This window comes from Oreochromis niloticus, linkage group LG7, assembly GCF_001858045.2.
Source record: "Oreochromis niloticus isolate F11D_XX linkage group LG7, O_niloticus_UMD_NMBU, whole genome shotgun sequence".
NCBI lineage: Eukaryota > Metazoa > Chordata > Actinopteri > Cichliformes > Cichlidae > Oreochromis > Oreochromis niloticus.
The window spans coordinates 39,890,687-39,918,513 of record NC_031972.2 but is presented as its reverse complement, the minus strand read 5'-3'; the positions used below and the strand labels follow the sequence as shown (position 1 = coordinate 39,918,513).

General features: G+C 44.8%; 1 protein-coding gene across 10 annotated transcripts in view; it reads left to right on the top strand.

Moving 5' to 3' along the window:
* akap13 (A-kinase anchoring protein 13) overlaps window positions 1–27,827 on the top strand; it is a 61,881-nt gene that overhangs the window by 8,834 nt on the left and 25,220 nt on the right. For 9 of the 10 annotated variants that reach the window (XR_003220815.1, XR_003220813.1, XR_003220814.1 and 6 more), the window contains 9 exons: window positions 7,554–7,597; window positions 8,098–8,239; window positions 8,849–8,946; window positions 10,017–10,194; window positions 12,340–12,532; window positions 14,340–14,559; window positions 15,768–16,302; window positions 17,092–19,866; window positions 21,025–21,074. Coding sequence is in view for 2 of the 10 variants with exons in the window: in XM_025908753.1 (XP_025764538.1) it covers window positions 7,565–7,597; window positions 8,098–8,239; window positions 8,849–8,946; window positions 10,017–10,194; window positions 12,340–12,532; window positions 14,340–14,559; window positions 15,768–16,302; window positions 17,092–19,866; window positions 21,025–21,074 (4,224 nt within the window). In the remaining 8 variants the exon portion in view is untranslated. Of the gene's footprint in view, window positions 1–7,553; window positions 7,598–8,097; window positions 8,240–8,848; window positions 8,947–10,016; window positions 10,195–12,339; window positions 12,533–14,339; window positions 14,560–15,767; window positions 16,428–17,091; window positions 19,867–21,024; window positions 21,075–27,827 lie in introns of those variants that run through there. The other variant, XR_003220816.1, reaches the window with a different exon arrangement.

Below are 27,827 nucleotides of genomic sequence, written 5' to 3'. Positions count from 1 at the left end.
GTATCCGCGATCTTGTTCTTTTGGTTACTACCCAAAGCTCGTGACCATAGGTGAGGGTAGGGACATAGATCAGTCGGTAAATCGACAGTTTTCCTTTTGCACTCAGCTCTTGCTTTGACCCACATGCTTTGAGATGGTCCAGTGTTTTGCGACCGGGCTGAAAACCTTATTGTTCCTTTTGTATCCGAGTTTGACTAACGGAGCCCCAGCCTGCTGCCTCTCACCAAGGGAAACTCCAAACTGAACCAGAGTCCAGCTCCTCTCTGGGAGACTGGTTCCAGAGCCCAAGCTGTGCACTGAGGTGAGCCTGACTATCTACCTGGTACTTCTGAACCTCATGCACTAGCTGAGGCTCATCCCCAAACAAAGAGGTGACATTCCATGTTCCAGTCGCTAGTCTTGGTAGCTGAGGATTGTTACGCCAGGTTTTGTTCTGTCAAGTTTGTATGTCTTAGTCCTGGTCTGAGTGTTAGTTACTTCCTGTTTTATTTTAATAGCGGGACAAAGGACCCAAAGTACACAACTTTACAAGGTACGTGAATGTTTATTTACATTGGATTTTCGCTCAGTCTTTTTGTACAGCTTTCCAGCTTCCACACTTCTGTTCAGGTCTCGGTATCCAACCTACATAGAGGAGGCATGATTAGATAATGGAGGTCAGCTGTTCTGGTCAGCCTCCCCTGACACCACACCCTGAACCCACTGCTTCATCTCTCCCCTGCAGCTGAACCACAAACCACACTCCACCACAGATAGTCTCTTGTGTCAAGTGTGTTGTGTTGAGATTTGCATCTCCTTGTCTCATTAGTTAGATTTTGTTTAGCTTTGTGCTGTTCCTCAGGTGTCTAAACTCCTTCCTAATGTCCTCTTGTGTATTTAAACCCTCAGTTTGCATTGGAGTCCTATTTCTGCCTTCCACATAGCATTCCATGACACTTTGAGGCTCTAAGAAAGGATACAATCAAGATAACTCTAGAGACGAGTTATCCGTTTTACCCTTATCCTTTTTTTAGCTTCCTTTCTATCCCTGCATTCTGACTCATACTTTCACACATTTAATGCTTCCAGGTGGTTTGGGATTTTCAGTAAAATCATTTTATTTCTTTGCTGGAGTTTAATAAAACCAGCTGAGGCCTGTAATACAAAGCCAGATTTTTTGGCTTGTTGAGATAATTTTAGGGTTAACCCTGGGTTTTTTGTACTACAAAGGTGGTTGACTTCTTACTGGAGTAAATTACAATGGTGACTTAAGCTGCTCTGAAGCTTCGTCGCATAGGCGAAGGGCCAAACAGTTGTGCATTTTACTGGTATATTTTATAACCTTTTGATATTTTTTGTTGCCATTTGATAACATTGCTGGAGTAGGTAGTAGGTAACCCTGGGTTAACTTAGCGATTTGATAACCAGCTTTGTATGACCGTTTATCCTGATCCCTAGTGTTAAGATAAGTGAATCCAGATAACTGAAAGATACCCTGGATATGTTGAACAAGCTTCATAGTGTAGGGCACTGCTCATCTACTAATCAGAAGGTTGGTGGTTCAATCCCTGCCTGCTCCAGTATGCAAGCCAAATGTCCTTGGGCAAGATACTAACCTCAAGTTGTGCTCCATTGGAGTTTGAATATTAGAATGAAAGTACTTAAGCATAGGAAAAAAAAAGTGCTTGTATGAATGGCTTTAAGTGTGTGTAAGAGGCTTGTTATATAAAGAGCTTTGAATGCTCAGGTAGAGTAGAAAACCACTATTTGAGAACCAGTTCATTTACCATTTTACCTCTTGTATTCTAAGATCTGCTTTCTCTTCCAGCTGCTTTAGCTTCCTCATGCTGAATCGTCCTTCGTTTTGTCTATATGCTATATGGAGCAGTCAATACAGCGGGGAGGACCAGGTCCTCGGTTACTTTTTCCTTTTGAAAGTCATTTAAAGTTGTTCTGCTGAGTTCCCTGGGTTTACTCGGCCCTGTAATGAACTCTACATCAGGTGTGAACTAGGGGTGGGGGAAAAAATCGATACTGTGTAGTATCGTGATATTTTGTTTGCTAATAATGTATCGATACAGGGACAGCAGAAATCGATATTTTGTTACAAAAAAAGTTTTTGTGGACTGGAACATGCTCTGACTTCAGAGCATGTTGATCAGCTCCTTTTTCTGAGCAAGAATCCTGACATTCCTTCACTGTCCAAATGTGTTTAACTTTTTTTATGACAGCAATAAACATGACAGTTTACTTATTTTAATTTAAGACATGTTTTATTTTAATTAAGTTTAAAACTTTTTTATTTAATGTAAAATTATATTTTGTTTTAATTTACTTTCAAATTCTTCAGTTGCTGAAGGGGCTGCATAGTTTTCACAAATTGCATAGTTCAGAATAGCTATAATTGTACCAGATGGTTATGTTCAGTTAAGTTGGACTAGACTGTAATACAAACCGTTCAGTTTGTCAACAATAAAACTGACTGAAATGAGAGAAAGACTGAGTGTGAGACTTTGTTATTAGATAAAATGAATATTGATAAAGTTTACCTTTATGTACAGAATCTGAATATCGCAAAATATTTTTAAAAATTGCAATAATATCGTATTGTGCGTTAAGTATTGTGATAATATCGTATCGTGGGATGTATGGTGATTCCCACCTCTAGTGTGAACACAGAAAAACAATCAATTTCCTATTTTTTTTTCTTCAAAATTATAACAATTTCTTGGGATCTCTCACCCGTGAAGACAATGTGGTCTTCTGATGAAAATCCCAGTGTAGTTGGTCTTAGCACTTTTCAGGGATAATCAGTCCATGTCCATCTCAGACCCCACATGCCAGCCAGTCATAGGATCCCATAGCTGACACCAAGGTCGTTGTGGAAATATGAAATGAATTGAGGTGCACACAGCACAGAAACAGTTTTTTTATTTTCTCTTGCAAAGGCGTCAAACAGCAGCACAGGGCAGCAGTCTGTATGCAGTCTGTAAGTCTAGAATATTTATAGAGTGTAGTTATCTGTCTGCCATGGTCACAGAACACTGTGTAACAAAAGATAACTCGCTCATCAGCATGTGCTATAGCTGAACGAGTAGATGGAGACACAATTTGACCGTTTGGAGCCTGCCATTTATTAAGGTCGTCACTTATTAAGGCTTTTAACACAGAAGCAGAAGAATCCTGAAAAAAATCCATGACAAATTACAGCCATTTATATAAAACTGCAGCTGTGGGTTATTTTAGTAATCAAGTACTCTGACAAGTATCCCATATCAGTGATGTTCCCATCCAAAAACTGACTGCTGTGTACAGTGGAGTAGACATTAAAGTCATCACTGAATGGGAGAACCAGGTTCTTCGGGAATATTTCATAGTCAGAACTGTGACTTTGGTGAAGATAAGTGCTATTGTGGCAGCAGTATAAATTCTGTTTCAGGCTCTTCCATGACAGCTAGTCTGCCTAATGCTATAGTACAGAGGTCAGCATAAATGCACTTTCTCTAAAGTCATACTGCCTTAGTGTTGAACACAGCCAACTTTCACGGACAACCTATGTTGTCCGTGACAGTTCCACATTGTAAAAGAAGAGAAGCACTAAAGTGCTGACTGTCATCATTTGTCCCACAATGAGCAGTAAGATGCAGCGCTTTAGTGACAGACTTCAGCCTGCAGCATCACTGAAAATGACTTCTTTATATTTGAAGAGCTGAATACTGCTTCCTTTAACTCAGACACTGAAGTTATTGAATATTTGAGGATCCCGAACTTTTTCAGGATAGACTCTATCCATGAAACACAGGAATACCCTCGAATGTGCCTGTGGAGAGCCTCTTCAATCTGGGGAGTCTTGTGCTAACTCAAAGAACTCAAAAGAGGAACATATTGGATTTAAAACTTCTCCTCATGAGGATAAGTCCACTGATAGCTATTATTTGGTAAATGAGCAGCTTTTCCCCAATTTTTAGTGTTCCATTTTTTTCTTGCACATATATAACAAGCCTGTTTCTTTAGCTAAAATTTCTCCATCTGTTATTTGACTGATTTTGCTGTGACCTGTCCATAGTCGGATCCAGTGTAGAAATAGGTGTAAAAAGGAAATCGAATGAACAGCATTTAACTCTCATGTGAAATAATTAAAAACCTGCACAGTGTATTTAACCTTCTACAGCCCACTGTTGCCCTCTGACCCTAACCCAACACAATCTGAAACTGAGGCGTTAGACCTCCATATTACCAAGAGATATGAAAACAGACATTATGACTTTTCTATTAATGTCCACACTTATTAATAGACACAGACAAAATAATAGTTACTAAAGCCCGAGCCACCAAAATGGAAAAACGTCTCTGCGTCAGTGTACCCGACCAATTCGACTTTATGAAATCCACAAATGTGCAGATTGTAAAATTGGGTCAGCTCCCAGTGTTCCACACTTCACTAGAACCAGAGAACAGACAGATTACCTGATTCGTCTGCCTTTTTTTCTTTTGTTATTTAAATTCTATATTATAGTCTACTTGACATGTCACTGCAATGGATCAGCGAGTGGCGATTAAGTCTGGGGGTGACTGAAAAATGCAGAAATTGTTCTAAATAACTATAAAGAAATGATCATCTACAACATGCTGGATCCAGTTTAATTTTTTTGAGAATAAAACCATGCTTTTTGTGTGTGTTTCTTCCTCAATTCTGTTTTCAGTATTTTAAAAGCAACTTGGGTTGAGATCAGGTGACTGACTTGGGAGAATATCTTTGCATTTCTTTGCCTTGAGAAACTCTTGGGTTGCTTTTGCAGTTTGTTTTGGATCGTTATCATCTGCACTGTGAACCTCTTTCTGCTCAGTGTTGCAGCATTAGTCGAAATGTGAGCAGAGTGCTGCCCTGTACACTTCACAGTTCATCCTGCTGCTTCTATCAGGAGTCACATCATCAATAAACACCAGTGACCCCCTTCCACTGGCAGCCATACACGCCCTTACCATAATGCTCCCTCCACCATGCCGACAGATCGTGTAGATGCTTCAGATTATAATCTTCCTTCTTCATACAGTTCCTCTCCATCATTCTGCGAGTTTCAGTGAACAGACTTGTGAATTGACTCCAGATCTTTTATGGGCCGTGAAACAGTTTGTCATCAACTGTCCACTTACTTTTGAGCCTCTGGAAATGGGAGACTGTAAAAATGGCCATAATTCCTAAAAAGTGTATTCAGTTCTTTGTTAAACCCTTTGAATTAAAGCTGATAGTCTGTACTTAGACAGCCGCAGAGTAGAATCAGTGAACAGACTGATGTCTAATGAGCCCCTGCTGTGGGATTGGAGGGGTGAGCAGGCACACACAGATTTATACACACATTCACACGACGCATACATACATCCATGGGAGGGTGAGGATTATCTTTGCAGGCAGAAAGACAAGAGGATCCGGTTTAGCCACTTAGAAGTCTCTACTGAGCGAGCCTCTTTACCCACTAACCTGGAATGAAGTCTCTAATTGACACACAAATTGTCATGCTAAGGAAATGCTTGCTGCTTTTATATAGAAAGCACAGACGGCTGTCATTTACTTTCTTCAGTAACAGTTTAAAAGTGACTTTAAAGATGTTCATGTTCAGCAAAGGAGAGCTCTGCCACTAAGGTACCAGAGTATAGTGGCATGAGTGGAAAGCATGAATCAGCCTCAGGGCAGAACTCTTCAGCTCAGGAATGTGAGAGTTCATTAATCACTGCAAGCAAGACTGAATATCGAATATAAAAATGCAGCAGAGCTGCAAGTGTGTGTTGCTGATGTCCTCTTTTATGTTGCAGCTTCACTGCAACTCTCAGAAGTTGGGCACAGTTGTGATAAAAGCTAATCTAAAATTCTGTTAAACAGAGCTTGGCGTTTGTGGCCAGCCAATGAGAAAAAGACTCCTTGCTACACAGACGAATAGTCAGATTTCTGTCTTGAGTGCAGAGTAGTCAGCAGGATTCTTTACAGCTTGGTTAAGTAGTTCATGAATGAGAGGCTCTAAAAAGCTCTGTTATACAAAGACTGTATGTGTGTGTGTGTGTGTGTGTGTGTGTGTGTGTGTGTGTGTCTGAGAGAAATAGTCTTGTCCTTTGGGTGTGTAAGGATTCCCCTGTTTCGTTCTGACTTCCTGCTTCCTGTCTGTGAAAGGGCTGACCAAATCAGTGCATGTATGAGAGCTGAATGCATCTTTGTGTCTCTGTTACTTGTCAGTAATAAGTGTGGTGCTCTACAGTAAGTGAGTCATGCAGACTGCTACATTGTCAAGTTAAAGCTGCAACAAGTTCTTGCCATGTGCTGAGCAACACTCTGTCCACCTGCACGCCTCCACAGCTGCTGCACAGTGACAGACTGTGCCAGACTATGTTGCTGCTGTCACAGTGCCACTCCTATTAAGTCTGACATTCAAACTGCTGCTCATTCTAGTAATTCAGCTACTGCTAATAGTGAAGTGTATGAAGCACTCTAAAATCTCATATTAAAAACCAAAGACAAAACATTCACAGCTAAAAAGTGTTTTTCTTTTCAAACAGATAAAATAATACGCTGAAGTAGAAAAGTCTTTTTTCCGCACACACAGAAGGAACATATCGCACATGCTCCACTTCCTATTAATCCACTGCTTATTTAATGTTTGCGTCTGGTAAAAAGAACATAACCCTCTTATCAGGTCAGGCTGAGTAAACATCTCAGTACTCCAGAACATACAGCATGGTTCACTTGAAGGAAAGGACGTGGAAGTGTGTCAGTGTGTGTTAAGCTTCATTTAGATTAGACTAGAATGTAAGCCATCACCAGTTTGTCTGTTTGTATCTGGAAGTCTCACAGAATCTTACTTCGGTCATTCCCAACCACCCATTTTGACTTCCAGGCCTTACTTGACACAGATGTTTCTCTATACTATACCGGCCTCGGTTATGGCATTCCATGTATGCCCTGCCCTCCTGGCATCTTGCACCCTGCTGTTATGTGCTGGATTGTGTCAATGTCTGCAGCGTTGCCTTCTGTTGGTACAGTCCCCTCAGTTCTGATTACCTTCCCTCCCTTTGCTACCATCTACATTTCTCCAGTCCGAATGACATTCCAATCTTACTGCTGTAGATTCTAATGGTGTGGATCAGTGAGTAGATGTCTTGTTCACTGTCATACAGCATATAGCAACTTTCCTCTGTGTTGCCTTGATCTTGGGCTCTGAATAATAAGGCTTTTAACACAGAAGAAGAAGAATAAAAAATAAACTAAATGCAAATACCTTTATGTGCTGCGTTGGTTCAGAATTTCAGTTGGCGCATCTCTATAAAAACTGCAGCAGTGTGTTAGAGGGAGGCAAGATGTTACAGTCTTTGCAGACATGTTCATCAAGCATGTATGTAATGTGTGGATGATGATGAAAATACAGTTTGTCAGCGAACACGTCCTAGCAGCATGTCATTTTCATGAAAAGATAACTGTTTTTCTCTTCAGCTGTTACAGAACTTTCATGTTGCAGATCTGGTATACTTCCTGGTGTATTTCCTCTGGCACAGTGAATGTTACATCTCTGCTTTGCCTCTTCTTCTAGTGTCTGACACCATGAAACTGAATCCACAGGAAGCTCTGCTTTATGTAAGTATCTGTTGTTCTTTATAAGGCATCATAATGAGCTGTAAAGGAGCTAGAATGTCTTATAAAATTTGCCTGGTGTGGCAAATGCACTTTAAACACCAGCTAGCCGGCTGATTAGCAAATATGCTACCAAACATGCTAGGAGTCAGCAGATGGCACAGACCCAGGTCTGTCACATGCCATCATTTCTGTTTCGAGTGAGGTTCCTTTTGTGAAGCACAGGGGCCATACCATTTGAAAACATCATCTAGCTTCAGCCATACAGGCGTTTTTCAAGCTTATATGTCCGTTTTTCCATCTATCATCTGTGATAACCATGTAAAGCACTTTGTGCTACATTTTTTTTTTTTGTATGAAAAGTGCTTTATAAATAAAGATTGATTGATTGATTGATAGAGTAGCTGATGTGAGGTAGTGTTTACTTAGCTGACTCTCAGCAATCTGTGAGCATTGCTGCAGTCAATTGCTGATGCCATGTTTGTGACACTGTTTTCTGTCAGGGAGACTGTGTGCTGACAGTGCAGCTTGATGAGGACGAAGAGAAGGAAGCAGACTTTTACCTGATTTTCTCTGGGTCTACACAAAGGCACGTGAGCAGCACACTGCGAGTGAGTCATGTCAAACTGCAGGCCATGTGTCCAGGTATAACACACACACACACACACACACACACACACACACACACACACACACACACACACGTACACATGCATGCACACACTCACACTCGCGTGCCTGGTTTAGTGGAGTTTTGAAATGCCAGAGGAGAGAGTGCAGAAGTTTTGCAGGTGGATGAAAGTATGTGTGTTCACACACATAGAGTGGAGCTGCTACAGAGCCCTCCTGCTTTCACCATCCACTGAAGCAGTTCTGTGTTGGTTCCACTAATCCAGACTTGAGCTCCGTTATGTTGGGATCTGGAGCCTGGGACCATCTGTACAGACTCACAGTGTGGACTCCTGTACTCTGCTCAGTTCTTCACACTTCATGCTTTAGTGAATTTGTTTACTCTTTAATTGTCTTATGGATGAACTGAGGTAGATAACTTGTTTGTGAGTGAGTGATACTTTTGATGCTTTTGTTGATGTGTTGCTGAAACTCCAACATGTTTCCTGCTGACAACTCCACCCATAGATCACACATTAGCACACATCATGTATCAGGTTCTCTGCATGTAGATCACCTGCCAGAAACTGACTGTGTGTGTGTGTGTGTGTGTGTGTGTGTGTGTGTGTGTGTGTGTGTGTGTAGGCCATAATGTGTGTGAACAGGTCTTGGTGACACTGTGTTTAGCTCGCCCCGATGGATCAGTGGACACGCACTCTCAGCAGACCTTCTCCTTCATACAGGTAACATTAAAGAGGTCCTTTGGTTCAGCCCTGTCATGATGTCATGTGACTGGTGGGATGGATGGAAATGATATGAGACTACTGCAACAGCTGATCACTTCCAATATGAGCACAAGAGTGTTAAAGTTTGGATTGTACGTGCCTGACAGCAGAGAGCGGCACACGTCTTCATATGTTGAAGAAAGCAGTCAGCACTGTGAGGCAGCAGGCCTGTTTGCAGTGCCGACATACACATGAGCCAGTTTTATTCCTAATATGATTATTATTTATTAATGACTGCCATCCACAGCCACAAGTGTACCTGACTGAAACCTCCATCAAGGGACAATATTAACAACTGTACTGCACTGAGACTACTTCAGAGCACCACACAGTGAGCCAGAATATTAGGATGACTGGATCTGATACAGTTCAGAAATGAGACACAAGGGTTGGTGCTCGTAAGCATCCAAGGGAGAAAGACTTGGGCTAATGCTCCAAAGCAGCCAGGATATGCTAGTAAACCTGTAGCCTATTGGCTGATGTAAAAACAAATATACTTTGTCAAGCAAGATAAAACCTAGTACAAATTCAGTTTCAGAATCTCATGGTTAAGGATTTCTTAAAATATATATATATTATAAAATAATCTCCACAGTTTGAGAACATGGGGCACCTTTGTGACATGTGTGTGATGAGTGTGTGCTGCAGGTCATGTTCGCAGTTTCCACAATGGAGGGTGATGTTTTTTTTGTTCATCATGTTTAATAATGATGATTAAGCAGCAGAAAGATGTGTGACACACTTAAAAGCATCTGTGAGCTGTGAGGAAACAGGCAGATGTGAGCAGATGTACTTGAGTTGACAGTTGACAGGTTTCACGAAGAACATGTAGTAGTGTATCTGAATGATGACTGCAGTGTGTGGTGTGCAGCACACATATGCATTCCTACTGAACCGTGAGCAGGTGAGTAAGAAGAGACAGAGGGGTCCTGAAGCTGCTGGTATTTGGAAGGAAACACAGAGATTGAGAGTTTTGGAGAAATGTCTCAAGAAGTGCTCAGAGCAGTGTGCCTCTGTTTGTGTGGTAGAGTCCAGAGGAAGCTGAGAGCCTGGCCCTGAAGCATGACAGCCAGCCTCACCACAGGACTGCACCACAAGCACCCTGCAGCACACACACAGATGTGCAGAAGGGAACGGTCACAGTGACGGACACACACAGACCCGACACACAGATGGATGTCTCCTCATTTTGGAGCAGCTGCCCTGGTGAGTGAGCATGCTTTTGCTGTGGATTTCTGTGCAAACTACTGCCGTGAGGGTCAGCCTCACCTGGAAGAGGCTGAGAACAGATGGGTACAGGATGCTCCAGCAGGCTCAGTCTTCTTCCTGTTAGCTTCAGTTCTCAGACTGTGACAGATTTTTCCAGCTCAGATGGCGTCTGCTATGTCGAACTGTCATATTGTGTAGTTTTAAAGGTTTGCTATTTAATTTTTTTTGTATTCATCAAGGTGCCGAGCCAGAACCCACAACACAGTGTCCCAGCTTCAGAACATTTAGCAGGATATTATGAAGGTTTATCTGGTTCCACCTGCAAACATGCACTACACACGTATGATTAGCAGCCACGCCGGTCTGAGGAAGCTGAACCTTGTGATCCTCATACATCTATTAGGACAGGGGTTTTATCTCAGTATGCACCAACACAACACTTAACCAAAGAAGACCAGGTGTCCCACCCACAAGTTACTTCCTCTCCATGGGGAGCCCATGTGCTTCCAGATTATAAGGGGTATGTAATCCCTGCAGCATAATCTTTGTCTGCCTGTGCTCTCCTCCCAGCTGGACATGTCCAGAATGTCTCCCTGTGGTGGTGTGCAGGTGCCATTGTGGTTGGTGGCTCGCACCCAGTGCTGTGCGACTTCACAGACACCACTGACAAAGTCCTGTGGCCGTAATCTGCACCCACAGCTCATTGGTAACCTATGAAGAAGATATGGACCTAGAGTAGCCACAGCCATGGGTTTGTGAAGTTACCTTTTTAAAAACTTGAGATGGTAACATCTTGATTTTGAGGCCAGAAGTCTCCGTACTGTGACGAGAGGATGGAGATTTTTAATGAGCTGCATCCATGGGCTGTATGAATGGATCACAGATAACTGCTAACATCCACCAAAACTGAAGCACAGCCTTTTCTTATGGTCTGTTAGTACAATTAACTGCACTTGAAACTATATTATTTAATAGATAATTGCATTAAAATGATCCAAACACCAGCGGCACACACACTGTCCAGAGGGACTCGGGGACTGCAGTGAATGCCTAGTTGGAGGCCACCTGGATAATAAAGCTTAACTTTTAGACTTGTTTCTATAAAAGGTCACAAGAGCAGGCTGAGGAGAATGCAAACAGAGGTTTGAGTCGTGTTCAGTCAGTCTGCGTTTCATTCTGCCAGAAGGAAAAGTCTCTGTTTATAACAGTAAACACAAGCAGAGCAAGCAGGTTTTTCTGTGTTACAGCACCAGCAGTGGTCCTCAAACGTCACACACAGCTCACGAAGGACTCTTCAGAATCACTCAACCACCTTCCTACCGAAATACTTCAACTTTGCCGTTAACAGTGAGATTTCTCTAACACACGTCAGATGGTTCGTTGGATGATTTTGTAGCTTTAATAATGAAAGTCTGAATGAATGGAGACAAAAGCACCCTTGTTCTCCTTGTTTACACTGAACGTCACTGTTGAGCGGAGTGCCGTGTCCTGCTGCGTGACTTCCAGTCAGCACCAAGTTGCTGTTATAATCTTCACTACGGTCTAAGTCAGCACTGGTTTAGTGTTTGTACTTTTCTGCCCACCGAAGCTTTAAACATTTCATGAAGCCTTTTAGGTCCTCTAAATATGAGCCAAGCCTGTTTTTGCTGCTGTTTGGCAGCAAAAACAGACTCAAAGCACTGCTACATGACCCACATACATTTCCTTTTCACTATTTCTGCTTGTTGTTTTCAGACATTTCATCACACACACGACTCTTAAAGCTACAGAGTTAGTGGTAAATGGGCCGGCTTTTATATGGTGCTTTTCTATCAGAGCACTCAAAGCGTTTTATACAAAATGCCTCATTCACCTAAGCACTTTTTTCTATATGAGTGCTTTCTAACATTCACAGACATTCATGGAACAACTTGAGGTTGTTATTATGTTGCCCAACTTTGGCACGCAGGCTGATATTTGGCACACAGATTGGAGCAGCCAGGAATCAAACCACCAACCTTCCAATTAGCAGATGACGAGCTCTACCTTCTGAGCTACAGCCACCCTTGCGCAGTGGTACTCTGTTCTTCTCTGTCCACCAGGAGCTGCTCTGTTTTCAGTTGAATCCAACCATCAGATTTTCTCTTGTTTCTTCTTTTCCAGCTGTGTGTGAGCACCAGCAGCCCTCCAGCCTGCTGCAGCTCGCAGCCAGTCATGGTCTGAAGACGGCACCGGCATTCCTCCTGCAGCAGCCCGCAGGGAAGGAGGCATTGCGAAGGACGAACACTCAGGGTTCAGCTCCAGCATGTCTTGCAAAGAGCAGAGGGAAGCAGCCACTTCTGGAGCTCTTCACACAGTGAGTACTGCTCATTAACGGGTGCTAACTGAGGTTAAAGCTCAGGGGAGTTCATCAAGAAGCTTGAGAACTGAAACACAATGACAACGTTCTGCACTCTTCTGTACACACTCTGGCACACAACAGGGGTCCAGTTGGCTCCCCCTCCCTGAGGGGTTCTTCCTGTTAAAAGGGAGTTTTTCCTTCCCACTGCTGCCGAATGCTTGCTCAGATGGGGATTTTTGATTGTTGGGGTTTCTCTGTGGGTCTTTACAATACAGAGCACGTTGAGGTAACTGCTGCTGTGATTTGATGCTATATGAATAAAACTGAATTGAAATTGAACTGTCTTCAGTAAATCTGGTTTGCATTAAGTGTCAGAGAAATATGGAGATTATTCTTATTTTTATTAGTACTTTTAAAAGCATGAAAACTTCGATGGCCACCATTGGGAGCTGGAAGGCACCAGGACAGTGTGTGTTTTGTCCTGTGTTGTGATCAGTCAGTGCGTTTATCGCTGCTGCCCTCAGTCTTCAGTGCGGCCACTAATCCTATTGTCCTGTTGAGCTCTGCTAACAAGCTCCTAATATATTAAAAGGGATCCAGTGAATATGTGCAGCACCACAGATGTTAGCTAGAGATGATGTTAGTGTTTTTAGCTCATGCTTTGGATGAAGTGTTGGGTCCCTTTTCAAAGCCTCAGCAGCTTTGCTAAAGAGCTGGTGCAAAGACTGTAGCAGCTGAGGACACAGTTTGGTGCTGTGTTTTTGCTGCTGTGTACCCAGGCCTCTCATAGCTCTGTCACCGATGAGGACAAGACACTGCAGCTGGCTGTCTGCAGGTGAACTGAAGCGTTGCATTAAATGACTGTTCGGAGGAAGCAAACCCCACCTAAAACTGTGCCGTTGCCCCACCTTACTGTTTTTCGTTTTCAAAACATCTGTTTTCCAGACCACAGTTACCACAGTGTATGCACGAGTGCCATTGTGGCTGTGAGGCAATAAGCCGTGGTGACAATGATGTGTTCATAGCTGTGTTCAAACACACAGAGTACCCAGAACTTTTATCCCCCAGCACATTCATCAGAGAACAGGGCGTCATTTTTGCACAGGACAGCGGAACTAAATACATATATACTAGCCCAGTGGGTGGCAGTATTGCAGATGGATGTACAACAACAATAGCAGCATATAAAATAGACAGACACCTGCAGCAGGCATCAGAGGGCAGGTGATTGTGATTTCCTGTTGCTGGGGTCAGAAAGTCAGTTCTAGGAAAGAGATGAGCAGTAGATGCAAGACCCCACTCTCCCAAACACAAACACACATATACGTGATAACAACATGTTTGGGCCCCTGTTAGAGAGTTAGAGATCAGATCCTGTCCCAGCAGCAACGTTCCAAGTTCCTGGAAAATGTTTGTGTGTTTGAATCAGAGGGAGGGAGCTGGCAGAGTTCACAGAAACATGAGGCATTTATTTTGTCACTGAGAAGAGCACAACACATCGAAGTGTGTGTGTCTGTGTGTGTATCAGTAGCTTTGAGCTCTGTGATGTGATCTGGCTGCATGGTTAGGGCTCCTCCTCTTTAGGGAGGGAATGGAGACAGGAGGTGAAGTGTGTCTTTATTTGAGCTCTTGCACAGTTTCCCGATTCAGCTCCTCCCTCATTGTGACTTTACTTTCTGTTCTAATCATTCCTGTGAGCAGGTAGGAGCCCCGGGGTTGTATTTCTCTGTGTTTCCTGTTATCCTGGTATCTGGATCTGTGCACGTGCACTACAGAGAAGAAACCAAGAAAACTCTTTTTTTTTTTGTCGTTGTCATTGCAGCTATGCAACGCTCCCAGATGTTCAAGTGGAAGCTGAGGAGACACTGCAAGTTTACCCCAAAGGTCAAGTGTTTCAGTACCATGCCAGTGTAGGTACCTACACGCTAACCTTCCTCCTGCAGAGGGAGGGGGACACAGGGACAGACAGCAGGGGGCGCTGCTGTTTACCAGAGGAAGTGATGGAGCTGAGGAGGCTGATGGAGGGTCACAAATACACTGTGGTGAGTAGATAACATCAACAGCCACAGTGTGCAGAAAGACTGCTGCTGTTTTTTAGCAGTACTGTGCAGCATGTCTGCTCCTCCTCTTCATCCTCCGCTGTCACAGCTCTTTCCTGTTCCTGGCTGCTGATGGACTTTGGCTTGTTTCTTTGCTACTTTGTAGCTGCATGAGGCTTTCATTCATTATTGTATTTAGATTCTAATTGTCATAGCTGTGTGTGTGTTTGTGTGTGTGTGTGTGTGTGTGTGTGTGTGTGTGTGTGTGTGTGTGTGTGTGTGTGAACTTCTTATAGGGTAACTAGGTGAGTACAGATGCTATTAAGCAGTGTCTGTAATATGACAATGGGATAATTAGGTCAAACACACCTATGCCATTATTAAAGGGAAACTCCCAGCACTCAACATGCTCACACATGCATCATTTCCAGGATACAAAGTGAGCTTGCATAAATATGGGCTGTGCTGCAGAGCCAGCCGTGCTAGACAGGTGACCAGCAGAGGAGCATTAAGCTGTTTATACTGCACAGGTGTGGCATATGTGGCATGCGTCATGGTTTCCATGAAGCGGTAACAAAAATCTGAAGTGGTAATGAGGATGGTGAATAAAACAATAAGACACCCAGTGGAAAACCTTACAGGAAAGCTTGAAGTAACAGAGTACTTTGTCCCAGCCAGCAGGTGTCACAGGCAGACCAGAAGAGTGAGAAGCTGGACTGTGAGCTGGTGTTTCCTGCAGGTCTGTCAGCCAGAGGAGTGAAGGCCAAATGAAACTAAAATTCCCAAAAGTGTCTCCTTTATTCTTCAGGTTTTAAACCTACTTTATGCAGCTCACCTGCCAGTTCATGGCTGGCCTGAACATGTGAGTGAATAGCCAAGATGGCTTGTTTGCAGTGTAGGGATCAGTTCCACATACAGTGGGTTGCTGTGGTAGGCATGCGAAGCCTTCGTTTCCTTAATGAGTGGGTGAGCTGTATGACTACCAGCAGCTGTAGGCACTGATGGCTGTGACAGATCGGCTCTTCCGTACGTCACTCTTTTGTTAGTTTTGAGATTAGCTTCGATCACCCTTTCAGGTAACATCCATCCATCTGCTAATGTTGTCTGACAGCTTTCACGCATACTGAACAAACGATGTGCTAAACTGCTTAGTGGGTCATTTCTGCATGTTTCCATATATGATTCATTCGTATTTCTGTTCCTTTTTTCAGAGTTCAGGCTTCCCCTCGCTGGAGGAGAGAACACAAGGGGACGACTCTGCTGCTGTCAGTCAAACATCCTGTACCAGTGGAGGTCTTTGTCAAAGAGAGGAAAAAGGGTGGGAACACCAGGGCAGAGCAGCTGCCCGCACTGGGAGGAACAAGAAAAACAAAAAGAGAACCGCCAAAGTCACAAGACCTGCAGCAGAGTCTTCAGGAAACCAGAACCGAGAAAGTGCACGGAGGCCCCGCACGGCAACAGGAAGTGGAACTCTCTCACCAAGACAACGAGCAGTGGCGACTGTGACTAATGTCGGAGGAACACAAGAAACTCCATCACCCATAAGGCCAGTATTGGGACCAGGTGTTGAAAGGAAGTGTGCTGGCAGGAAAGTGGTTGCCTTGCCTACGGCCAGTGTCGTAGATAAACAGGAAGGCCAGAAACAGGAAGTGGAGCTGCTGATGCGTAAGCTGGTGTCAAAGACAGGAAGAGACACACAAAGTGTCAGCGCAGAAATCACAGTGGAATCAGCTGCAGATGGGACAGGTACGTCCTGTAACTGAATACACAACTTTATTGTGCTGTGCGTCGTCTGAGGTGTAGGCAACGAAACGCTCTTTAACAAGAAGTGCAGGCAGTGCAGAGAGAAGAAGAAAAGGAAGGATGAGCTTGTGAGTTTCTGGCTGTTCAGTTACTTAAAGACTCAAAGAGTAACAAACGAGACATCTGTGCATCTGTGCAAACTGCTATTTGATGAAAACGTGCATACAAACACAGTGTTTATGTTTATGAGGTTTTTTTCTGAGGTGTGTGTGTTTGGTCCTGTTTCCTCTGCAAACAGCTTGCTCAGGTAGAGACATGATGAGCAGTAAGATCAGACTCCACAGAGCTGAAGGTGTTGTTGCTGTGTAGGGATTGTGTTGTCATCACTAAAGACAAAAACCCGCTGCAGTCTGAGATACATGAAAGAAGGAAAATGAGGTTCAGCAGGTCAGTCAGAAATCCATCCCAGCTCATCATCAGTCTGCTCGCCTCTGTCTGAAGTTGCGGTTTATCACAGCTTTGCAGGTAGTCTGTGTCTGGCCTGTTCTCACCGCTGCAGATGCAGTGTGTCTGTTTTAGGCGGGGTTCAACAAACTATTAACCGCTCTATCTGACATCACAGACCTGAGCTGGCAGGTCAGGGGCTGTTTCATGTGTTCGGCATGCAGCTGTGGTGTGTAATGTCTGCGCTGGGTGTGTGATCCAGATCAGAGTAATCCATTTGATGAGTAAGAGTTAAGCCATGATAGACCTGTTTGTTCTGCAGTCCCTAATCTCCTCGTCTCCTTTCAGTGGCCATGGGTCAGGAGCAGTCCCAGGACAGTCAGACAGAGCAAGAGGAGCCAAGCCCAGTCGGCACTATTAAGAAAAGTCCTTCATCTGACACGGGAGCCAGCCCTGAGTCCACACACGCTGAAAGGAAAGGTAGGAGAGTGCTATGGCGGGATGGAGGTTGGACCGGAAGCAGAATGGGACCAGAAGCAGCAGGAAAAACCACCTGGTATGAGGGAGAAAACTTCGAACAAGTTTCCAGTGAAGATTCCAGGAGAACAGAAGTGAACTCGCAGTCAGTCTGGTACGACAGTGGCACCACGGGTGAGAGAATCCCCGGACAGCAGGAGCAGGGAGTGACAGAGAAGAGAAACTGCGATACGAGCTCACCTCAAGCTTTAGGTCTTAGTTCTCCACAGCTGTTAGAGCAGGCGCTGTCTGCAGCCCCTAGTCAGTCACATGCTGCTGGAAACCTGCCAGCACTGTCACATGGGCCACACGCACAAAGACGGGAAGTGCAGCCAGAGGAGGAAGTTAGGTCAGACTGGAAGAAGGCAGGAGTGGAAGGAGACAGAGAAGAGGCCAGTAACAGAGAGACAAGTTTCAGCAGAAGGATTTGTGAAACGGCAGGCGCTGAAGAGGGAGGAGAAAAACTAGCAACGAGCAAAAAACGGAGGAGAAAAAAGAGGGGGAAGAGAGGAGGTGGAGAAGCCAAACTTAGCTCCTGCTCCAGTACAGAATCTCAGGGTTACACAGAGATTCAGACAGAAAGCCAACAAGCAACAGAGCCCGGCATCCAGTCACAGACACAGACTGGGAGGACAGACGGTTGCTGCCTCCCTGATTCTGAGCCGGCCTGGAAGCAGGAAGCTGATGACGATGCCATGCACCTACCCGGCCACACGGAGATCCAGGCCCGCAGCGCTTGTGGAGCTGGCGGTGATGTTACAAGCTCAGACTGTGGTTTCATGGCTGAAGAGCTCAGTCACGCTGAGCATCTAACAGCACACTCCACTCCAGTTACAGCTTCACACACAGAAAGAAGAAACGACTCATCAGAGGATGAGACCGTGAGCTCAGTCTTCATCGCTTCAGAACTCGGTGAAGCAGACGTCAGTACAGTGGACATAAAGACAAATACAACTGTGCAGCCAGAGGCAACACAAGGACGTGACACTGGAGAGCTGGAATCACAGATGCCTGCCATTCCTGTCCAGCCAGCACCGGATAATGCTGATCTTAAGGCTCTGCCACCAAACGAGGATCTGACCGTTACTTGTACAGCCACAGAATCTGGGATCCAGATCGGGTTAGCGAACTCCAAGTATCCAAAGGAATTTGTTAAACAGTCGGAGGATACAGAGCTCAGGGAGGAAAAGCCAGGACACTCTGTGGATCCCACAGGAACACCAGCAGGACTTGTTGAATCTGTGCGTCCCACAGAAGCTGCTTTTGTACCAGCTGACGATAGAGCGGATGTTGCTCCCCTTCACATTCGGGAAGGAAGCACTGAGAGCGCTGCGAGGGAATATTTAGAGCATTGTTTGGCCCCTGAGATGCTGAGAGGTCAGCTGAACACGGAGAAAATGAGACATAACATGCGGGTGGGCGTAGAGGGAGGAGTTGAGGAAAGAAGCCAGAGTGGCGACGAGGACAGTGCCACAGAGGCGTGTTCTATGGAGCAAGGGCGAGCGGTGAAGCAGAACTATGATGAAGACCTGGTTGCTGCAGCAGTAGCTGTTGTAGCAGTAGCAATAGCATCAGCAGTGGTTAGCATAGAAGTGAGCCAACATTTAGTAGACAGTATGTCAGAGAGTCAAGTGTGTGCTGGCAGAGAAGCAGGAATCAGTCCATCATTAGCACAGGGGAGCGGTGCAGTCAGCCTCAGCACGGCTCAGTGCTCACAGCTGTCTCCACAGCTGATCGCCAGAGCTGACACAGAAAACCAGCCTGCAGCACACTCTCACTCTCACCTCACTAACCACATCACCTCTACAGGAGAAGCGTGTGTTCACACAGCAGAGGAAGCGCCTTCTGCAGAGATATCTTGTATAACTAATACAGACGATCAGGCTAACAGTGACCTGCCTTCATCTGCTGAAGCTCTTCAGTTACCAAAACATCCCAAAGAAGAAATTCAAAAAGAAAGTCTGCACAGCAAAGTCTTTAAATACTCACCACCTAAAGAAGAAGATAACAAACCTTTGCCAGAGGTGATGACAGCTGAGGCAGACAGAGAGAGCCAGTCCCACTGTCAGAATCCACTGCTAACAGAGCACAGAGAGCCCAAAGATCAGGCTGCCTGTCCTGAAGAGGGAGATGGACAGCAGCACTTTCAAACAAGAGAGATCCCCGATCAAGACACCGGTCACTCTGTGGAGTGCAGAGATGCTGAGTGGCAGGATAGATCAGAAGATAGTGAGTACTGTGCAGACGGTTTCCCAGACCTGTCAGCCTCACACTCTCACACTCCAGGAAAGGAGAGCCAGCCACAGCTGGCTTTAATGCCACATCAGAGTGGTTTAGCACTTCCTGTTACCCCCAGTAACCCAGCTTCCCTAGCTAGTCCCACTCCACAGGAAACGACTGCTCCTGTGGAATCAGCTGAACTTCTGTCATCAGCAAACGGCAGTAGTCTTACTGCAAGCCCTCCTGAAGCTGAAGGTGGCAAAAACCAAAGAGAAGCTCATGACTGTGTCTGTGTGAACCCTGAGGATGGTGTGTTTGAAGGGCTGGATATGGTGGAGAAAGGAGGAGAAGTGGAGAAGCTCACAGTGGAGGACACAACCCACACAGGTAACTCCATCTACCTACACCCCCCCCCCCCCCCCCACACACACACACACACACATCTTTGTTCATGTCTCTTATTGTCACTTTGATCTCTTTTATTTCCTGTCCTCGTCACCTTCCTGTGCACCATCATTCATCCTCCACTCCCCCACAAACCTCTTCCTTTGCTTCAACAGAATCGTCATAGCAAAATATCTCATTGCACATTCTTTAGACAGAGATAAATGTTCTTTAGAATTCTTTCTTACTTTTGAAGAGTGTGTCTGTGGTCTAGTTATGCTTTGAAAAGATAAGTTAGTGTAGGACAGAGCTGTCGCATGAGTCTTCCATAGTTCTCTCCAGGTCTGAAGAAGGAGTGACTGGAACGCATCAGTCACGACATTCCTTCATTCTTAATGAGACTGAGTGGAAGCAGGCCAAGAAAGGTGTGTGTGTGTGTGTGTGTGCTGTGATGGTGGCGGCGTTGGTAAGCATTAGCTTTTTTTTGGTTTCGGAGGCACTGTTTATATTTTGCATTGTATCCAGGAAACGTGATGATGTAATCAACATCATAACATCATAACATTTAACTGCAAAACTAGAGGTAGGTGGAAATATGGTTGTGGTATGAGTTCTGTTCCCGTGTGTGTGTGTGTCCAATCCAGATTCTGATCCATTGAGCAAAGGACACGAAGGACAGCGGGACATTAAACCATTATTATACTATTCAACGCTAAGTTAATACAAGCACTCGCACTTTAAAAACATACCTGACCAGTGCTAAGGCCCAGCTAGCATTAGCACCAGAGCTAGCTGACAGAGGCCCAGGCTAATAATTCCGCCCTGCTAAGACAGAGAAAACCTTGCCTTTACGTGTGCCTACCACTGCAGTTTTGTTCCTTACATACAAAACACACACCTTGATCACTTTCCAGTGAAGTGTTTGCTCTTCCTGGAACAATGACATCACTTCCTTGTTTTCAGAGGCTTTGGAGTTAATGTGTGTGCAATGACTGGCCTGTTTGATCCTACCACCTCATGTTGTTGTTCTCATCACTGATTCACCACCCTCTAAATTTAGCTGTGCTCTGTGTATTGTGGATGATATTGTAGCTGGCTGATGTGTTAGTCGAAGCCGGTGAGTGTCCACGCTAACCTGATGGTATTTTCTGTTGTGTGCAGGAGCAGCAGAGCAGGAGCAGAGAGGCTGGGACAGCGCACATACTCTGCAGGTGAGCTGCTGTTCAATGGAGTGACTGTTTCATGATGTCACAGGCAAGTCTGTCCTATTGTCTCACCTGCACACACTGAACCTGTCAACGATTTGCGAAGCAGCTGTCCAGATGTGATGTGATCATTGCAGGCTCTTGCAGGACTGAAGTACTGAGACTTTCTGGAGAGTAAGTTAAGGCTTCACCCCCTTAAAACCCTGTTTTTTGACAGAGCAGACAAGGGAGCACCCAGACCGAGCAGCTAAGGCAAATACACCAGCTCAGTGCCACACTCAGGTCCCGCAAGCCCACCTCCCCTCTCCTTCCTGCAGTGCATTAGTTTAGTTTTGCTCTCTGTGGTTTTGGGGTTAGATCAGAGCAGGCCAGGCCTTCTCTAATGACTCCTGATGACGCACTGTTTGGTATTGTAGAGCTGCAGGTCACAGTGGGAGGCATGGGAACCTTGAGACCTGACCCTGGGGTGTTTGCAGTGTAATGTCAGAGTCAGGGAGGGACAGAAGAGGGAGGTACAGTACACAGAGCGGTACAGGAGACCCTGCTTCATTCACTTTCATGTAAAACTTTGCTACCTTGTTGAGAAGATGCTGAGCAGGTCAAGTTTGGAGTCTTAGAGAAACTGCTGGATTTCCATGTGTTTGATTCAGATGTTTGCCACTTTGTTCTTGTATCTATTTTCCATAAAACTGATCATAGGACTTTGAAATCAGTTATTGAATCATGTTTGTGCAACTTTCTAAAGGATCCCGGATTCCACTGTGTCCACATTTGAGTTAGTTTTTGTTTGATCTGTTGGTGCAGTCAGGCCAGAGCTGATACAGTCTCACATCTTACACGTACGGGTCGGTGACAAATTAAAGGAAAATCCTGACTCTCTGAACCCTGTAGTGAAGCGACCATCTTTATCACCTTTATTCCATGAGGAAGCTTTTCTGTGGTGATGGGAGTGCTCTCTGCATCCAGAAGACATGAGCTTCATCACTGTCTCGGGTTGATCTAGTTCTGTAGTGCACCGCTATTGCTAAGCTTGAAGCTATTCCTGCAACAAGTCTTCCTGTCTTCCTCTTCCCTGAGTCTGGTTTTGCTGGAGGTTTCTTCCTGTTAAAAGGGAGTTTTTCCTTCCCACTATCACCAAAGCACTTGCTCATAGTGGGTTGTCTGATTGTTGGGGTTTCTCTGTGTTACTGTAGGTTCTATACCTAACAGTATAAAGCACCTGGAGGTGGCTGCTGTTGTGATTTGGCGTTATATAAATAAAACTGAATTCAATTGAAAATTGAACCCTGTGTTGTCTTTGTGTGCTGTCTGCCGCAGTGTGTGTGTCTGTAGGAACTCACTCATTTTCGGGTATTCTTTGTTGCCCCCGTGTGGTTTCAGTAGGTATAAAAAGATCCAGATGTGACCGTCTCTCACTCTGTCAGAGCTGGGTGGTGTTCGGCTGTTACCGTGGTTACTGCTGTGTTTGTGTGCTGCTGATTGGTCACAGGTGGTGCTGATTTCTTGCACTTACTGACTATAAGTTAGCTCTGTGTTGTTGAGAGAGTTCTTTAATTTATTAAAAATGACTTTCATCATCTTATCAGCAACACACGCGCACACACACACACACACACACGCACACACACGTGTTGTTTTTCAACCAACTTATCCATTATACTGCACATTTTTTGCCTAAGATGTACCCAAAGCATTGTGGGAACTGTAGTGTGAAAAAGCAAATACTGAAAATATGAGGCATGCCAGAAATGAATTTGATTTCTTTATTTTTGTAACTTCAGCACGAGAACTGTGTGCTGGTGCAGTGTTGAGCGAGTGCTCTGATGTCAAGCCTGTTTGTGTGCTCTGTGTGTACATATGTGGGTTAACTGTGATTGAAAATGTCCAGTACGTGTGAATGGTTGTGTGTCTTTTTGTGTTAGCCTTGCAACAGATTGGCGGCCTGTCCCTGGTGTACTCCTCCTCTCATCCATTTACAGTGGCAGGTGTCTGTTTTCCATGTTTACGTCACCCTGATGTGGCAGCGATTGTGCATGTGGGTGCAGCAGCACGTATGACATTATCACTCAGCACAGGGCATAGTTACTATTTATCCACTTCTGCTGCTCTTATTTGGCTCCTTTGATGGAGGGAGTGGACAGAGAGAGAGGGAAGAAGGCGGTGAAGGAAAAAGGAAGAGGGTGGATAGGAGGGATGGAGAGGGGGCTGGTGTTATAAACAGATGTGTGCAGGAAGCCTCCTCGTCAGAGCTCGCAGGCTGTAGAGGATTACTCTGAGTAGGAGCACACTGATCTGCGTTAGCTGTTCTTTCACCGTTTGTTTAAGTGGATTTGGTTTTGATTCCCTCTTCTTATGTTGCTAATTGGATACACTAACTGTTTTCTTGTTTTGTGAAGTTTTCTCGTTTCACCTCAAGTGAGTCAGCTGCCTGTAACTACACAAAGTTCCAGTTGGACCTTTTTCCTTCGTACTCCTCCCTCGGCTGTTTCCATCATTGCTGCTGTGACAGATTTGCAGTCGGGACAGACAGTGGAGAACGGGGCGATAGCTGAGCTTTTGCCTGCAGTATGTCTCGCTGTCAGCATGTGTGTGAGACCTGGATTGTTAGCAGCTGAGGGTGAAACTGGCAGCATGTATGAGAGGCACAGGCGAAGGTACAGCTTCTGTGCCAAAGGAGAGCCCACTGTGGATGTGCTGTTGATTAAGGTAGGAAACAGCTGGTGATTTGATGGCTGAGAGTCCTGCAGAGTCACTCATGTCTTAGCTCCATATATGTACTTTATATACAGTGCTGTGCAAAAGTCTTGAGCCACGCCTCATTTCTTTATATTTTGTTAGGAAATCTGTGCAGTGATTTATAAACATGAGCGAGCGTCCATGTAAATATATGCATGTTCCGGGGTCCGGGGGAGGCCAGTCCATGACTGATGGTGTTCCACTGTGTGTAAAAACAGAGCTTGTACACTTCTAATGAGCTTCAGACTCAGTATTTGGTATGAGCACCTTTGACCTTCAGCACAGTCTGAACTCTCTGAGGCAGCTTTCTGTCATTTCTGTAATTAGTCTTCAGGAAGTTCTTCAAGCTTCATTGAACACATTCAAAGCTCTTCTTTGAATGTTGCCTTCCTTTTGTTTTGTTCTGTTAAGACCTCACTGCTTCAATAACGTTGATGTCCGGGGGAGGCCAGTCCATAACTGATGTTGTTCCACTTTGTGTTTTTCTTTCCAGGAATGCGTTTACTATATTTACAGTGTGTTTGGGATCATTGTTGTATTTACATTGTCGTAAAATGAAGCTGCTGCCAGTCAGATTCTTTACAGATGTTTTTACACGGTGGATCAAAATCTGTTGGTACTTTTCTGCATTCATAATTCCATCGATTTTGACAAGATGTCGAACACCACTGGCTGAAATGCAGCCCAAACCATGACAGAGCCTCCACCGTGTTTTACTGCAGACACTCACTGTTGGACCCTCTGTCCTGCCCTCCTCTGTACATACACTCAGGGAAATCTTTCTGTAATTTCCTGCTGAATTTGTAAGTTTGCTCACTTACAAAAAAATGAACACTCCCTTTTTTTCACTTCCCTTTTATGGTAGAGTCATTTTAATGGAGAGAACAGAATATGAACCAAAAATCCAGAAAAAACATTACATAAAAGTTGTATACTGATTTGCATGTCACTGAATGAAATATTGAAGTATTTGATCCCCTAAAGCCAGCCAGAATTCTGGCTCCCACAGAGGTGGCACACACATGACAATCAGTGAGTTACAGATACTCCTGATCTAAACTCTCAGTGTGTATAAAGGACACGTGTCCACAGAATCACTTTCTTCTATTCTAACTCATACTAAAAAAATCTAATTTGGGTTGATCACTCCATCAGAACTGTTGCCACTGGTTTTCAGTTCAGTTCTTGTGTAATGTAGGGTACCTCAGCCTTTTCTTCCTGTTTCCCTTCATTAAAAATGGCTTCTTGATAAACGCCCCTCCACTGAGAACATTTCTGATCTGCTCCTGTTCACTGAAGCCTCATCAGAAATGTTTTGTGCAAATGACCTAAAGTCATGTCTTTAAGAAACAGGATTTTTCCTGTTTCTTAAAGACATGACTTTCAGATACTGATCATCTGCTGTAGAAAGTCTTAGTCCTGCCAGTTATTATGTCCTGCGCTTGTCCAGTTTCAGTCCAGTCTGTCGCAGGCCGTTATAATCATATATTTACACTGAGAAAATGTTCTATTTGTCATGGCTAATGGACGGACTCACGCGCAGACAGTTCTTTCTTTGTGAACAAAAGGAGATTATTTATTTACAACAGGGGATCACCTCAGTGCTATATACATGTACAGTGAGTTGGGAGGGGGGGTCCAGGGCTCCAGGGAGAGAAGGGGGGGAATCCACACATACGCTTCCTCTTCCACACAGTCACCGCCACAGCTCCTCCGCACACACGCACTCCTCTTCAGCCGCACTTGCTCCAAAACTCCACACACGCTGCCACACCCGGGCAGGTCCCGTGATTTGGTCCAGAAGAGGGATATCTACACACAGAATTCAACGTTAGTTTCACAGCAAAATACATACAGGGATTTCTTTTGATAATGCCGAGAGCACGAACTCAGGAGGTTCAACGTTCCAGCGGTGAGCTGCTCTGTGCCACTGCCTTAAATAGCAGCTGGGGAAATCAGCCAGATCAACAGCAGGTGGAGACAATCACACAGGTGCGTGGGCCAAGAGCGAGAACCCGTAACCAGCTCGACCCAGGCAGAGAGGAGGAGGCGAGACAAAGAAAACAAAAAAGAACAGCAAAAACAAAACCTGTAGCCAGCGTGAGCCAACCAGAGAGACACGGGGACCGTGACACTATTTTGCAACAAGGTTTTGCTCACTGTGAGTTTAATGGCAGCAACATGTCTCCAAGAGTTGTTTCGACTGTGCATCCCTCTGCTTTCAACATCGGTCTGTAAATGTCTGTGAGTTGAGGAGGGAGAGGGATGTTGTTGATAGAGGATTCTAGCTGCTCAGCTGTCCTGGCTAGGGATGGGTATCGTTTAGGTTTTATCCGATACCGGTGCCAAACCGGTACTTTTGAACCGGTACTTCGGGTTTTTGGGGGATGTTGCTAACTCCGGGTCCGATAACAGGCACCACACCCGCAGTAGATGTGCATGGTGTGAGGTCTTGCAGCAAGCTATCAAACACGGCGCATTTCTCGGCTTTAAAAAAAAACGCTATGCGTCGCCAGGTGTTTCATGAGATTTGAGGTGTTACCTCCTTTGACAGTATCACAGTATCACCTTAAAGCACTTGTTGCAGGCTGCTGAGTTTGCATCTTTTGCTGTGAAGTACAGCCAGACTTTTGATCGCTTCGCCTTGGGCATTTTTAATCTGTAGCTCTGCTCTAAAAGAACGTACGTACCTGGCCCCGCCTACTATCCTCGGAAACGTAAAATTATTGGCTAGAATTGGCTCAGGAAAAAAAAAGCACCGAAATAAAGCACCGAAATGTGCGCTGTTTTTCGGTCTGGTTACTACCGTTTATGTCAGAACCGTTGCCATCATGGCACCGGACACCGGTACCCATCCCTAGTCCTGGCTTCTTCTTCTTCTTTGTCTCATCTTTCATTTCATGATGCTCCAGATGTTCTCAGTTGGTGAGGGTCCTGAGTGCAGGCAGGCAGGGTCGGCATCCGGACTCTTCTCCGACAAAGCCATGCAAAATATGGAGGGTCTTTTAAGAAAGGTGTCATTTAAGAAAGGTAAAACATGTATATACCTTTCAGCATTGATGAAGCCTTTCCAGATGTGCCAGCTGCCAATTCCTTTGGTCTTTAGTCAGGAGGATGTGGTGCCCATGTTTTCCAAAAACAGTCTGGAAGGGTCTGACCTCAGAACAGTTTCCCACTTTGCCTCAGTCCATTTTAAATGAGCTGTGGTCCAGAGAAGAAGGCAGGGTGTGTGCATCATGTTCACTGGCATCTTCTTTCCATACACGCGCATATACAAAGATTTGTTTACATATAAGAAATATGATCAGTGTTTCGGTGATAGTGTGGAATTGTCACACCCACAGCCTTTATGCTGTCACAGAGGGTAACACAGAGCATGGTTTGCACTACAGTTTCTCTGTTTTTACTCCTATTCACACAATTTCCAGAGCAATAGAACTCCAACTTCCATCATGCTTTGGTGATGCAGAAATGAAATCCTGCTGCCGGGGGCTGGTTTGGCTTGCTTCTTACGTATCAGCTCTTCCCAGCAGAGATGAGAGCATAGCAGACTTTGTGACAGCCCCCAGCATTAGATGACAGCACTGCTGTTAACACACAGCATCTCAGCTGTATCAGCTGTCCTGAGAGATGATCTGTGCAACTATGTGAGAAAGAGCTCCGTGCTCCTGATACAGATCTGTGTTGTGGTAGAGTGTCACAAACTGTGATGCTGATCATGCTGATTAAGAAACAGTCTATTACTGACAGATTATAACAGACTGTAACAGCTAATAGTAGTCTGTCAATGCTGCGACTGTCCTTTATTAATTTGCTCAATTGTCCAGTTTCTAGAAGAGGCATGCATTGTGTAGTAATACTGTATATGTATGTTAGAGACAGTAAAGCCTTCTCTTTATCACAGTGATGACTTTAAGCTGGCCTGCAGTGGCCTTCAGAACATGTTTCTGTGATGGAGTTATTTAATGTGCTGTTGTAGTTTTAGCAGAGATGGTTTCTGTGTTTGGTGCTCCTCCTCTTCAG